At 51.8% G+C, this 14655-nt stretch overlaps 1 protein-coding gene across 1 annotated transcript in view; it reads left to right on the top strand.

The window, feature by feature from the left end:
• Positions 1–14655, top strand: part of fam117bb (family with sequence similarity 117 member Bb) — an 82462-nt gene that overhangs the window by 59695 nt on the left and 8112 nt on the right. The window contains exons 3-4 of the mRNA XM_046348047.1: positions 1955–2047; positions 7865–7972. Of these exons, the coding sequence (XP_046204003.1) occupies positions 1955–2047; positions 7865–7972 (201 nt within the window). The remainder of the gene's footprint in view (positions 1–1954; positions 2048–7864; positions 7973–14655) is intronic.

The raw sequence follows: 14655 nt of genomic DNA, 5'->3' as shown, positions 1-14655 counted from the left end.
CTCCCTCCCTACATACCTACCTACCTACCTCCCTACCTACATAACCTACCTACCTACCTAGCTTCCTACCCACCCACCCTACTTACCTCCCTCCCTACCTATCTATCTACCTACCTACCTACCTACCTACCTACCTACCTACCTACCTACCTACCTACCTACCTACCTACCTACCTACGTACCTACCTACCTACCTACCTACCTACCTACCTAGCTAGCTAGCTAGCTAGCTAGCTATCTACTTACCTCCCTCCCTCCCTACCTACGTACCTACCTACCTACCTACCTACCTAGCTAGCTAGCTAGCTAGCTAGCTATCTACTTACCTCCCTCCCTACCTCCCTCCCTACCTACCTACCTACCTACCTACCTACCTACCTACCTACCTACCTACCTACCTACCTACCTACCTACCTCCCTCCCTGCCTGCCTGCCTGCCTGCCTGCCTGCCTGCCTGCCTGCCTACCTACCTACCTACCTACCTACCTATCACCCTACCTACATACCTACCTACCTACCTAGCTACCTACCTACCTCCCTACCTACTTACCTACCTACCTACCTACCTACCTACCTACTACCTACTTACCTCCCTACCTACATACCTATCTGGCTACTAACCTCCCTACCTCCCTACCTACCGACCTACCTACCTACATACCTATTGAGCTACCAACCTACCTACCTTCCTACCTACCTACCTACCTCCCTACCTACCTACCTACCTACCTACCTACCTACCTACCTGGGAAGGTGTGGTATTTCACTAGATACAGGCTGATGATCAGGGTGTGGTATTTCACTAGATACAGACTGATGATCAGGGTGTGGTATTTCACTAGATACAGGCTGATGATCTAGGCTGATGATCAGGGTGTGTTATTTCACTAGATACAGACTGATGATCAGGGTGTGGTGTTTCACTAGATACAGGCTGATGATCAGGGTGTGGTATTTCACTAGATACAGACTGATGATCAGGGTGTGGTATTTCACTAGATACAGACTGATGATCAGGGTGTGGTATTTCACTAGATACAGGCTGATGATCAGGGTGTGGTATTTCACTACATACAGACTGATGATCAGGGTGTGGTATTTCACTAGATACAGACTGATGATCAGGGTGTGGTATTTCACTAGATACAGACTGATGATCAGGGTGTGGTATTTCACTAGATACAGACTGATGATCAGGGTGTGGTATTTCACTAGATACAGACTGATGATCAGGGTGTGGTATTTCACTACATACAGACTGATGATCAGGGTGTGGTATTTCACTACATACAGACTGATGATCAGGGTGTGGTATTTCACTACATACAGGCTGATGGTCAGGGTGTAGTATTTCACCAGTTGTAGATACAGCAGGCTGATGATCAGTTGTGGTGTTTCACAGAGCAGGCTGGGTCAGGGTGTGGTATTTCACACAGCAGGCTGGTTATGGTTTGGTATTTCACTACATACAGGCTGATGATCAGGGTGTGGTATTTCACCAGCATACAGGCTGATGGTCAGGGTGTAGTATTTCACCAGTTGTGGGTCGTTACAGCAGCAGGCTGATGATCAGTTGTGGGTCGTTACAGCAGCAGGCTGGGTCATGGTGTGGGTCGTTACAGCAGCAGGCTGGGTTATGGTTTGGGTCGTTACAGCACCAGGCTGGGTTATGGTGTGGGTCGTTAGAGGGTCAGGGTCACTCCCTCTCTGGCTGGATCTGAGAGCTGTTGATTTTCCTTTATGTGGAAGGCCAGTGGTAATGGAAGTCCTCATCACCAAAATGTCCTGCAACTGTTCAAACATTTAAACAAATATACACAAACTTGTTATACATGATTCCTCTGGGAGTTATCACAGTACATGAACTGTTCATAAGACTTAGGCCTTTTTATGCACAACATTGGTTGATTTGTTGTGTTTATGTATCTGTGTGTGTCTCTCTCTCTTTCCCCAGACCCCCAGTGCCTGGGCAGAGGAGTTTGTGGAGAAGAGGAGGGCTTCTCACCAACGTTCAGCCTCCTGGGGAAGCCCTGACCAACTTAAAGAGGTATGCACTCCTCCCCACCCCGTCCCTCTCCTCCTCCCCTCCTCACCCAGCTGCCCCCTCACAGGGCTGCCCCCTCGCCCAGCTGGAAAAACTTCCTAGAAAGGCCAAAACCTAGGAAGAAACCTAGAGAGGAACCAGGCTATGTGGGGTGGCCAGTCCTCTTCTGGCTGCGCCAGGTGGAGATTATAACAGAACATGGCCAAGATGTTCAAATGTTCATAAATGACCAGCATGGTCAAATAATAATAATCAAGGCAGAACAGTTGAAACTGGAGCAGCAGCACGGCCAGGTGGACTGGGGACAGCAAGGAGTCATCATGTCAGGTAGTCCTGAGGCATGGTCCTAGGGCTCAGGTCCTCCGAGAGAGAGAAAGAAAGAGAGAAGGAGAGAATTAGAGAACGCACACTTAGATTTACACAGGACACCGAATAGGACAGGAGAAGTACTCCAGATAAAACAAACTGACCCTAGCCCCTCGACACATAAACTACTGCAGCATAAATGTGTGTGGCTGGGTCAGGGTAGTGGTGTGTGGCTGGGTCAGGGTAGAGGTGTGGCTGGGTCAGGGTTGAGGTGTGGCTGGGTCAGGGTTGAGGTGTGGCTGGGTCAGGGTAGAGGTGTGGGTCAGGGTAGAGGTGTGGCTGGGTCAGGGTAGTGGTCTGGGTCAGGGTTGAGGTGTGGCTGGGTCAGGGTAGAGGTGTGGGTCAGGGTAGAGGTGTGGCTGGGTCAGGGTAGTGGTGTGTGGCTGGGTCAGGGTAGAGGTGTGGCTGGGTCAGGGTTGAGGTGTGGCTGGGTCAGGGTAGAGGTGTGGGTCAGGGTAGAGGTGTGGCTGGGTCAGGGTAGTGGTGTGTGGCTGGGTCAGGGTAGAGGTGTGGCTGGGTCAGGGTAGAGGTGTGGCTGGGTCAGAGTAGTGGTGTGTGTGGCTGGGTCAGGGTCAGGGTAGAGGTGTGGCTGGGTCAGGGTCAGGGTAGAGGTGTGGCTGGGTCAGGGTCAGGGTAGAGGTGTGGCTGGGTCAGGGTCAGGGTATAGGTGTGGCTGGGTCAGGGTCAGGGTTGAGGTGTGGCTGGGTCAGGGTTGAGGTGTGGCTGGGTCAGGGTAGAGGTGTGGGTCAGGATAGAGGTGTGGCTGGGTCAGGTGTGGCTGGGTGGGTGTGGCTGGGTCAGGGTCAGGGTAGAGGTGTGGCTGGGTCAGGGTCAGGGTAGAGGTGTGGCTGGGTCTGGGTCAGGGTAGAGGGTAGAGGTGTGGCTGGCTGGGTCAGGGTAGAGGTGTGGCTGGGTCAGGTTAGGTGTGGGTCAGGGGTGTGGCTGGGTCAGGGTAGAGGTGTGGCTGGGTCAGGTGTGGCTGGGTCAGTGTAGAGGTGTGGCTGGGTCAGTGTAGAGGAGGTGTGGCTGGGTCAGGGTAGAGGTGTGGCTGGGTCAGGGTAGAGGTGGGTCAGGGTAGAGGTGTGGCTGGGTCAGGGTAGGGAGGTGTGGCTGGGTCAGGGTAGAGGTGTGGCTGGGTCAGGGTAGAGGTGTGGCTGGGTCAGGGTAGAGGTGTGGCTGGGTCAGGGTAGGTGTGGCTGGGTCAGGGTAGTGGTGTGGCGGGTGGCTGGGTCAGGTGTGGCTGGGTCAGGGGTGTGGCTGGGTCAGGGTAGAGGTGTGGCTGGGTCAGGGTCAGGGTAGAGGTGTGGCTGGGTCAGGGTCAGGGTAGAGGTGTGGCTGGGTCAGGGTCAGGGTAGAGGTGTGGCTGGGTCAGGGTAGAGGTGTGGCTGGGTCAGGGTCAGGGTGAGGTCAGGGTTAGAGTGTGGCTGGGTCAGGGTTGAGGTGTGGCTGGGTCAGGGTAGAGTGTGGCTGGGTCAGGGTCAGGGTAGAGGTGTGGCTGGGTCAGGGTAGTGGTGTGTGGCTGGGTCAGGGTAGAGGTGTGGCTGGGTCAGGGTAGAGGTGTGTGGCTGGGTCAGGGTAGAGGTGTGGCTGGGTCAGGGTAGAGGTGTGGCTGGGTCAGGGTAGAGGTGTGGCTGGGTCAGGGTAGAGGTGTGGCTGGGTCAGGGTAGAGGTGTGGCTGGGTCAGGGTAGAGGTGTGGCTGGGTCAGGGTAGGTGGCTGGGTCAGGGTAGAGGTGTGGCTGGGTCAGGGTAGAGGTGTGGCTGGGTGTGGGTCAGGGTAGAGGTGTGGCTGGGCAGGGTCAGGGTGAGGGTCAGGGTAGAGGTGTGGCTGGGTCAGGTGTGGGTCAGGATAGAGGTGTGGCTGGGTCAGGGTAGTGGTGAGGTGTGGCTGGGTCAGGGTCAGGGTAGAGGTGTGGCTGGGTCAGGGTCAGGGTAGAGGTGTGGCTGGGTCAGGGTCAGGGTAGAGGTGTGGCTGGGTCAGGGTCAGTGGTAGGGGTGTGGCTGGGTCAGGGTGTGGCTGGGGTGAGAGGTGTGGCTGGGTCAGGGTTGAGGTGTGGCTGGGTCAGGGTAGAGGTGTGGCTGGGTCAGGGTAGTGGGTGTGGCTGGGTCAGGGTAGTGGGTGTGGCTGGGTCAGGGTAGTGGTGTGTGGCTGGGTCAGGGTAGTGGTGTGGCTGGGTCAGGGTCAGGGTAGAGGTGTGGCTGGGTCAGGGTAGTGGTGTGTGGCTGGGTCAGGGTAGAGGTGTGGCTGGGTCAGGGTAGAGGTGTGGCTGGGTCAGGGTAGAGGTGTGGCTGGGTCAGGGTAGAGGTGTGGCTGGGTCAGGTTAGTGGTGTGTGGCTGGGTCAGGGTAGAGGTGTGGCTGGGTCAGGGTAGAGGTGTGGCTGGGTCAGGGTAGAGGTGTGGCTGGGTCAGGGTAGAGGTGTGGCTGGGTCAGGGTAGAGGTGTGGCTGGGTCAGGGTAGAGGTGTGGCTGGGTCAGGGTAGAGGTGTGGCTGGGTCAGGGTAGAGGTGTGGCTGGGTCAGGTGTGGCTGGGTAGAGGTGTGTGGGCTGGGTCAGGGTAGAGGTGTGGCTGGGTCAGGTGTGGCTGGGGGTAGTGGTGTGTGGCTGGGTCAGGGTAGAGGGTAGAGGTGTGGCTGGGTCAGGGTAGAGGTGTGGCTGGGTCAGGGTAGAGGTGTGGCTGGGTCAGAGTAGTGGTGTGTGTGGCTGGGTCAGGGTCAGGGTAGAGGTGTGGCTGGGTCAGGGTCAGGGTAGAGGTGTGGCTGGGTCAGGGTCAGGGTAGAGGTGTGGCTGGGTCAGGGTCAGGGTATAGGTGTGGCTGGGTCAGGGTCAGGGTTGAGGTGTGGCTGGGTCAGGGTTGAGGTGTGGCTGGGTCAGGGTAGAGGTGTGGGTCAGGATAGAGGTGTGGCTGGGTCAGGGTAGTGGTGTGTGGCTGGGTCAGGGTAGTGGTGTGGCTGGGTCAGGGTCAGGGTAGAGGTGTGGCTGGGTCAGGGTCAGGGTGTGTGGCTGGGTCAGGGTAGAGGTGTGGCTGGGTCAGGGTAGAGGTGTGGCTGGGTCAGTGGTGTGTGGCTGGGTCAGGGTAGAGGTGTGGCTGGGTCAGGTGTGGCTGGGTCAGGTGTGGCTGGGTCAGTGTAGAGGTGTGGCTGGGTCAGTGTAGAGGTGTGGCTGGGTCAGGGTAGAGGTGTGGCTGGGTCAGGGTAGAGGTGTGTGGCTGGGTCAGGGTAGAGGTGTGGCTGGGTCAGGGTAGAGGTGTGGCTGGGTCAGGATAGAGGTGTGGCTGGGTCAGGATAGAGGTGTGGCTGGGTCAGGATAGAGGTGTGTGGCTGGGTCAGAGTAGTGGTGTGGCTGGGTCAGAGTAGTGGTGTGTGTGGCTGGGTCAGGGTCAGGGTAGAGGTGTCTGGGTCAGGGTCAGGGTAGAGGTGTGGCTGGGTCAGGGTATAGGTGTGGCTGGGTCAGGGTCAGGGTAGAGGTGTGGCTGGGTCAGGGTCAGGGTAGAGGTGTGGCTGGGTCAGGGTCAGGGTAGAGGTGTGGCTGGGTCAGGGTCAGGGTAGAGGTGTGTGGCTGGGTCAGAGTAGTGGTGTGGCTGGGTCAGGGTAGAGGTGTGGCTGGGTCAGAGTAGTGGTGTGGCTGGGTCAGGGTCAGGGTAGAGGTGTGGCAGGGTCAGGGTATAGGTGTGGCTGGGTCAGGGTCAGGGTAGAGGTGTGGCTGGGTCAGGGTCAGGGTAGAGGTGTGGCTGGGTCAGGGTCAGGGTAGAGGTGTGGCTGGGTCAGGGTAGAGGTGTGTGGCTGGGTCAGAGTAGTGGTGTGGCTGGGTCAGGGTAGAGGTGTGGCTGGGTCAGAGTAGTGGTGTGGCTGGGTCAGGGTAGAGGTGTGGCTGGGTCAGGGTAGAGGTGTGTGGCTGGGTCAGGGTCAGGGTAGAGGTGTGGCTGGGTCAGGGTAGTGGTGTGGCTGGGTCAGGGTAGAGGTGTGTGGCTGGGTCAGGGTCAGGGTAGTGGTGTGGCTGGGTCAGGGTAGAGGTGTGTGGCTGGGTCAGAGTAGTGGTGTGGCTGGGTCAGGGTAGAGGTGTGTGGCTGGGTCAGGGTCAGGGTAGAGGTGTGGCTGGGTCAGGGTCAGGGTAGTGGTGTGGCTGGGTCAGGGTAGAGGTGTGTGGCTGGGTCAGGGTCAGGGTAGTGGTGTGGCTGGGTCAGGGTAGAGGTGTGTGGCTGGGTCAGAGTAGTGGTGTGTGTGGCTGGGTCAGGGTAGAGGTGTGCCTGGGTCAGGGTAGAGGTGTGTGTGGCTGGGTTTGGGAGCTCATCTAGTCTAATTAGAGACGAGTCTGCGTGGGGTCTGGGAGCTCATCTAATCTAATTAGAGACAGGTCAGCGTGGGGTCAGGGAGCTCATCTAGTCTAATTAGAGACGGGTCAGCGTGGGGTCTGGGAGCTCATCTAGTCTAATTAGAGACAGGTCAGCGTGGGGTCATGGAGCGTGGGGTCAGGGAGCGTGGGGTCAGGGAGCTCATCTAGTCTAATTAGAGACAGGTCAGCGTGGGGTCATGGAGCGTGGGGTCAGAGGACGTGGGGTCAGGGAGCTCATCTAGTCTAATTAGAGACGAGTCAGCGTGGGGTCAGGGAGCTCATCTAGTCTAATTAGAGACAGGTCAGCGTGGGGTCATGGAGCGTGGGGTCAGGGAGCGTGGGGTCAGGGAGCTCATCTAGTCTAATTAGAGACGTGTCTGCGCGGGGGTCAGGGAGCTCATCTCGTCTAATTAGAGACGTGTCTGCGCGGGGTCAGGGTGCGTGGGGTCAGGGAGCTCATCTAGTCTAATTAGAGACAGGTCAGCGTGGGGTCTGGGAGCTCATCTCGTCTAATTAGAGACGTGTCTGCGCGGGGGTCAGGGAGCTCATCTCGTCTAATTAGAGACGTGTCTGCGCGGGGTCAGGGAGCGTGGGGTCAGGGAGCTCATCTAGTCTAATTAGAGACGTGTCTGCGCGGGGGTCAGGGAGCTCATCTCGTCTAATTAGAGACGTGTCTGCGCGGGGTCAGGGAGCGTGGGGTCTGGGAGCTCATCTAGTCTAATTAGAGACGTGTCTGCGCGGGGTCAGGGAGCGTGGGGTCAGGGAGCTCATCTAGTCTAATTAGAGACAGGTCAGCGTGGGGTCAAGGAGTTCATCTCGTCTAATTACACAGGAACAGAAACTGTTATATCTTGTCGGGCCTCATTTCCCCAGTTTACTGCACTTGTCTATGTAGGGGATTGTCTATTGTATCAATGTGGCTTGTCACTCGCTGTCACTGTCTAGGTGAACGACATTACGTTCATCCACTGGCCAGAAGTTGTTATAAGAGGAACACATAGCATTATACGTGTAATGAAATGGTTCAGGCTTTATCACTGTTCTCGGTTCAGGTCATTTTGGACCAGTTCTTCCCTCTCCTCCCTCTGACCCGTCTCATCTCTCTGTTGTCTCTCTCTCTCTCCAGATTTCCAAGCTGAGGCAGCAGCTCCAGCGCAGTAAGCACAGCAGCCGTCACCATAGAGACAAGGAACGCAAATCACCATTCAATGGGAACCATGCTGCTCTCTACCAGGTGTGAGCAGGGCGAGGGACCCATAAAGCCATAGAGAATAGATAGAAATGGTCTCGGCCTGATTAAACTGATTAAACTAAACTCAGATTCAGATTTAAATTCAGATTCAGATTTACATTCAGATTTAGATTTTGATTCAAATTGATTCAGATTTAGATTCAGATTTAAATTCAGATTTACATTCAGATTTAGATTCAGATTTAGATTCAGATTTAAATTCAGATTCAGATTTAGATTCAGATTTAGATTCAAATTTAGATGTAGATTTAGGTTTAGATTCAGATTTAGATTTACATTCAGATTTAGATTCAAAGTTAGATGTAGATTTAGGTTTAGATTCAGATTTAGATTTAGATTTACATTCAGGTTTAGATTCAACTTTAGATGTAGATTTAGGTTTAGATTCAGATTTAGATTTAGATTTACATTCAGGTTTAGATTCAGATTCAGATTTACATTCAGATTTAGATTCAAATTTAAATTCAGATTTACATTCAGATTCAGATGCAGGTTTAGGTTTAGATTCACATTCAGGTTTAGATTCAGATTTAGATTAAAATTTAAATTCAGATTTACATTCAGGTTTAGATTCAGATTTAGATTAAAATGTAAATTCAGATTTACATTCATTGCAGATGAACTTGAACATGCTTGTTTAAAGGTCAAGCCTTCCTCTTTCAGTAAACGGTATTACTGGTTGTTAAGTTTTCACTTATGGAGCTGAGGAGTCACAGATGCCACCTGCTAAGAGGCTTATAGTCAGTGGGGAGAGTAAAGCGTGCCTTGAATTGTGTGTGTCAGGGCCTAATGGCTTTCATGCAGGGAAACTGAAATACGTCTTACCTCATTTCTTTGTCGCCTGTGCAACTAGAGGCGAAAAAACTCTAGATCACCTTTACTACACACACTTTGTGGAAAGCATCACTGAACCATGAATGAGAGCACCAGCTGTTCTGGACGACTGTCAGTAAGACCTTTAAACAGGTCAACATTCACAAGGACGCAGGGCCAGACGGATTACCAGGACGTGTACTCAGAGCATGCTCTGACCAGCTGGCAAGTGTCTTCATTGACATTTTCATCCTCTCCCTGTCCGAGTCTGTAATACCCACATGTTTTAAACAGACCACCATAGTCCCTGTGCCCAGATCTCTCTTCATGAGGGGTGAACTAGCCAGGTGGACAGATCTCTCTTCATCAGGGGTGAACTAGCCAGGTGGACAGATCTCTCTTCATGAGGGGTGAACGAGCCAGATCTCTCTTCATGAGGGGTGAACTAGCCAGGTGGAGCAGTGGAGTCTGACAGACTCTCCTCTCTCTCCCTCCCTCTTTCTCTCCTCTCTCTTTCCCTCTCTTTCCTCTCTCTCCCCTTTCTCTCTCCTCTCTCTCCTCTCTCTTTCCCTCTCTTTCCTCCCTCTCCCCTTTCTCTCCCCTTTCTCTCTCCTCTCTCTCCCCTTTCTCTCTCCTCTATCTTTCTCTCTCTTTCCTCTCTCTCCCCTTTCTCTCTCCTCTCTCTCTCCTCTCTCTCCCCTTTCTCTCTCCTCTCTCTTTCCGCTTTCCTCTCTCCACTTTCTCTCTAATCTCTCTCTCCTCTCTCTCCCCTTTCTCTCTCCTCTCTTTCCTCTCTCTCTTTCCTCTCTCTCCCCTTTCTCTCTCCTCTCTCTCTCCTCTCTCTCCCCTCTCTCTCTCCCCTTTCTCTCTCCTCTCTCTTTCCTCTCTTTCCTCTCTCTCTTTCCTCTCTTTCCTTTCTCTCCCCTTTCTCTCTCCTCTCTCTCTCCTCTCTCTCCCCTTTCTCTCTCCTCTCTCTTTCCTCTCTTTCCTTTCTCTCCCCTTTCTCTCTCCTCTCTCTTTCCGCTTTCCTCTCTCTCCCCTTCCTCTCTCCAATTTCTCTCTACTCTCTCTCCTCTCCCTTTCCTCTCTCTCTTTCCTCTCTCTCCCCTTTGTTTCTCCTCTCTCTTTCTGCTTTCCTCTCTCCCCTTTCTCTCTCCTCTCTCTTTCCTCTCTCTCTTTCCTCTCTCTCCCCTTTCTCTCTCCTCTCTCTTTCTGCTTTCCTCTCTCTCTTTCTGCTTTCCTTTCTCCCCTTTCTCTATCCTCTCTCTTTCCTCTCTTTCCTCTCTCCCCTTTCTCTCTCCTCTCTCTCTTTCCTCTCTCTCCCCTTTCTCTCTCCTCTCTCTTTCTGCTTTCCTCTCTCCCCTTTCTCTCTCCTCTCTTTCCGCTTTCCTCTCTCCACTTTCTCTCTACTCTCTCCTCTCTTTCCTCTCTCTTTCTTTCCCTTCTCTCTCTCCTGTTTTGTGTTTGTCCATGAATTAGTGCAGCATGTGGTGAATGTATCCCTCTGTCTCTCCTCAACTTTGCCAGGGAGACAATTAACAGCCACACTCTGTTCAGCTGTCCCCTAGTGTGTGTGTGTGTGTGTGTGTGTGTGTGTGTGTGTGTGTGTGTGTGTGTGTGTGTGTGTGTGTGTGTGTGTGTGTGTGTGTGTGTGTGTGTGTGTGTGTGTGTGTGTGTGTGTGTGTGTGTGTGTGTGTGTGTGTGTGTGTGTGTCAGTGTGTGTGCACGCGTCAGTGTGTGTGTGTGCATGTCCCAGACTCGAGCACCATCTGTCACTGTGCTGGGCTCAGTCCTCCTCTACTGAATCTTATTTACAGACACGTTTGATTTACTATTCTTGTGAGGACTTCAAAAACACACTTCTCTATAGACCCCAGATCCAGTCCAGTGGTGTGGCCCGAGGTATAGCTCTATGATATACAGTACTTGTTTAAAACAGGTTTTTAAGCTATTCATTATTTGTCTGAACTCTGCAGTTTACTTTGGGATTGAAACATTTCTGTAAAGGATTATGGGAAAACAAATGTCCCCCCCCCCCCAAAATAAAAGTGTTTTTGTTGTTTATAATAGAGATGTACCAGAGATCTGTCCCGTTACTTAAGTAAAACTACTGGTACTTAGATTGTAATTTACTCAAGTAAAAATAAAAGTAGCCCTCTTAAATCTTCTCATGGCTGTAATCCCGTTAACAGGATGATATGACAACAGCCAGTGAAAGTGTAGGGCGCCAAACTCAAAACAACAGAAATCTGCTAAATGACTTAAATGTAAATGTAAATCTCATGATTAAAATTCCTCAGACAAACATGTATCTTATACTGTTTTAAAGGTAATCGTGTTGTTAATCCCAGCACAGCGTCTGATTTTCAAATAGGCTTTACAGCCAAGTCACAGAAAAACACAGCCAGTTTTCCAGCCAAAGACGGGAGTCACAAAAAGCACAAATAGAGATCAAATTCATCACTAACCTTTGATGATCTTCATCAGATTACACTCATATGACTTCATGATACACAATACATGTATGTTTTGTTTGATAAAGTTCATATTTATATAAAGAAATCTGATTTCTACATCACTAGTTCCAAAAACATCAAGTGATTTTGCATAGCCACATCGATTCAACAGAAATACTCATCATAAATGTAGATGATAATACAAGTTATACACATGGAATTATAGATATATCTCTAGTTAATGCAACCGCTGTGTCAGATTTCAAAAACACTTTACGGAAAAAGCAAACCATGCAATAATCTGAGACGGCGCTCAGAAAAATGGAACGCAGGGCGATATCATGTGGAATGCACATGACCAGGAAATGGCTCTCTGCCAGTAACCTGACTCATTCAGCTCTTATTCAGTCCCACAACACAGTAGAAGCCTCATTCAAGTTTCTAAAGGCGGTTGACATCTAGTGGAAGCCATAGGAAGTGAAACTTCTGATGAACTTTACAGGGTGGTGATAGTGCACAGTGATGAACTTTACAGGGTGGTGATAGTGCACAGTGATGGGCTTGATGAACTTCACAGGGTGGTGAAAGAGCACAGTGATGGGCTTGATGAACTTCACAGAGTGGTGATAGAGCACAGTAATGGGCTTGATGAACTTCACAGGGTGGTGATAGTGCACAGTGATGAACTTCACAGGGTGGTGATAGAGCACAGTGGTGGGCTTGATGAGCTTCACAGGGTGGTGATAGAGCACAGTGATGAACTTCACAGGGTGGTGATAGAGCACAGTGATGAACTTCACAGGGTGGTGATAGAGCACAGTGATGAACTTCACAGAGTGGTGATAGAGCACAGTGATGAACTTCACAGGGTGGTGATAGAGCACAGTGATGGGCTTCACAGGGTGGTGATAGAGCACAGTGGTGGGCTTGATGAGCTTCACAGGGTGGTGATAGAGCACAGTGGTGGGCTTGATGAGCTTCACAGGGTGGTGATAGAGCACAGTGATGAACTTCACAGGGTGGTGATAGAGCACAGTGGTGGGCTTGATGAGCTTCACAGGGTGGTGATAGAGCACAGTGATGGGCTTGATGAGCTTCACAGGGTGGTGATAGAGCACAGTGATGGGCTTGATGAGCTTCACAGGGTGGTGATAGAGCACAGTGGTGGGCTTGATGAGCTTCACAGGGTGGTGATAGAGCACAGTGGTGGGCTTGATGAGCTTCACAGGGTGGTGATAGAGCACAGTGATGAACTTCACAGGGTGGTCATAGAGCACAGTGATGGGCTTCACAGAGTGGTGATAGAGCACAGTGATGGGCTTGATGAACTTCACAGAGTGGTGATAGAGCACAGTGGTGGGCTTGATGAGCTTCACAGGGTGGTGATAGAGCACAGTGGTGGGCTTGATGAGCTTCACAGGGTGGTGATAGAGCACAGTGATGGGCTTGATGAGCTTCACAGGGTGGTGATAGAGCACAGTGGTGGGCTTGATGAGCTTCACAGGGTGGTGATAGAGCACAGTGGTGGGCTTGATGAGCTTCACAGGGTGGTGATAGAGCACAGTGATGAACTTCACAGGGTGGTGATAGTGCACAGTGGTGGGCTTTGTAATTCTTATCACGGGTCTTATTCTGGCGACATGATGATCGATGCAGTTTGACAAATAAAAAATAATATCGCTGTTGTCCATAATAATCTCATTATTGTAGATAGCCTACCCCCCCCCTCCCTGTTGTATCTGTGAGCTGTTGGCTAGAACCTGGTTAAATAAAGGTGTTCCCAACTAGCCTACCTGGTTAAATAAAGGTGTTCTCAACTGGCCTACCTGGTTAAATAAAGGTGTTCTCAACTGCCCTACCTGGTTTCATCAATGTGTCAAGAGATATAGTATTAAAAGAAAATCTGTCTCCCTTGATCCTGGCAGTCTCAGGACAACTGAGCTTTGGAGAAATACACAGATTTAAAGAGTCATCCATAATTTGCTCTCTAATTATTTATACTTCATTTGACTCGGCATGTCAGTTAAGAGCCAGTTTTTATTTACAATTGTCCAAACCCAGACGACTCTGGGCCAATTGTGCGCCGCCTTTATGGGACCCCCAATCACAGCCGGATGTGATGCAACCTGGATATGAACCAGGGACTGCAGTGAAACCTCTTGAACTGAGAGCCAGTGCCTTAGACCGCTGCGCCACTCGGGAGCCCAAATGCTCATAATAATCTTTCGTCAAAAGAAGTTCATGAATTTATCACTGCTGAAGTGAAAACCGTCCTCTCTTGGGGAACGTTGCTTTTTAGTTAGCTTTGTGACAGTATCAAAAATACATTTAGGATTGTTCTTATTCTCTTCAATTGGGGAGGCGAGTGGGTGTTGCTATGGTGACCAGTGAGATATACCTGCTGGAGCGTATGCTACGAGTGGGTGCTGCTATGGTGACCAGTGAGCTGTGATAAGGCGGGGCTTTACCTAATTCAATAACCTGCCCAGGGACTGCGGTTGAAAATTAGCCGGCTGGCTAAAACCGGCACTTTTACTGAAACGTTGATTAATGTGCACTGTCCCTGTAAAAATAAAATAAACTAAATTAAGCAGGAAATATAGGATGACCAGCAGCGATGGCTCTTCGATACTACACGGTACTGTCTTTCCAAGCTTCCAGTTTGGTGTGGCGCCATTTCCATTCGAAGCTCGCTTCAGAGCTCGGGTATTTTCTGTATACCAGGGAGCTAGTTTCTTATGACAAACGTTTTTTTGTTTTTAGGGGTGCGACTGCGTCTAGGATATTACTGGGTTGAATGGGGCCGTTCCTCCCCAGAGAGACAGGGCTGGAGACTGGATTGGGCCGTTCCTCCCCAGAGAGACTGGGCTGGATGGGGCCGTTCCTCCCCAGAGAGACTGGATGGGGCCGTTCCTCCCCAGAGAGACAGGGCTGGATGGGGCCGTTCCTCCCCAGAGAGACAGGGCTGGATGGGGCCGTTCCTCCCCAGAGAGACAGGGCTGGATGGGGCCGTTCCTCCCCAGAGAGACTGGGTTGGATGGGGCCGTTCCTCCCCAGAGAGACTGGATGGGGCCGTTCCTCCCCAGAGAGACAGGGCTGGATGGGGCCGTTCCTCCCCAGAGAGACAGGGCTGGATGGGGCCGTTCCTCCCCAGAGAGACAGGGCTGGATGGGGCCGTTCCTCCCCAGAGAGACTGGATGGGGCCGTTCCTCCCCAGAGAGACTGGGTTGGATGGGGCCGTTCCTCCCCAGAGAGACTGGATGGGGCCGTTCCTCCCCAGAGAGACTGGGCTGGATGGGGCCGTTCCTCCCCAGAGAGACTGGGCTGGATGGAATTGACTTTACAGCTAATTTATCTCCTCCAGTTGAGATGCTGAGATGCTGTTGATCCCAAGGT

Source organism: Oncorhynchus gorbuscha, linkage group LG01, assembly GCF_021184085.1.
Source record: "Oncorhynchus gorbuscha isolate QuinsamMale2020 ecotype Even-year linkage group LG01, OgorEven_v1.0, whole genome shotgun sequence".
In the NCBI taxonomy this organism is placed as follows: Eukaryota; Metazoa; Chordata; class Actinopteri; order Salmoniformes; family Salmonidae; genus Oncorhynchus; species Oncorhynchus gorbuscha.
This window is presented reverse-complemented; position numbering and strand designations above follow the sequence as displayed.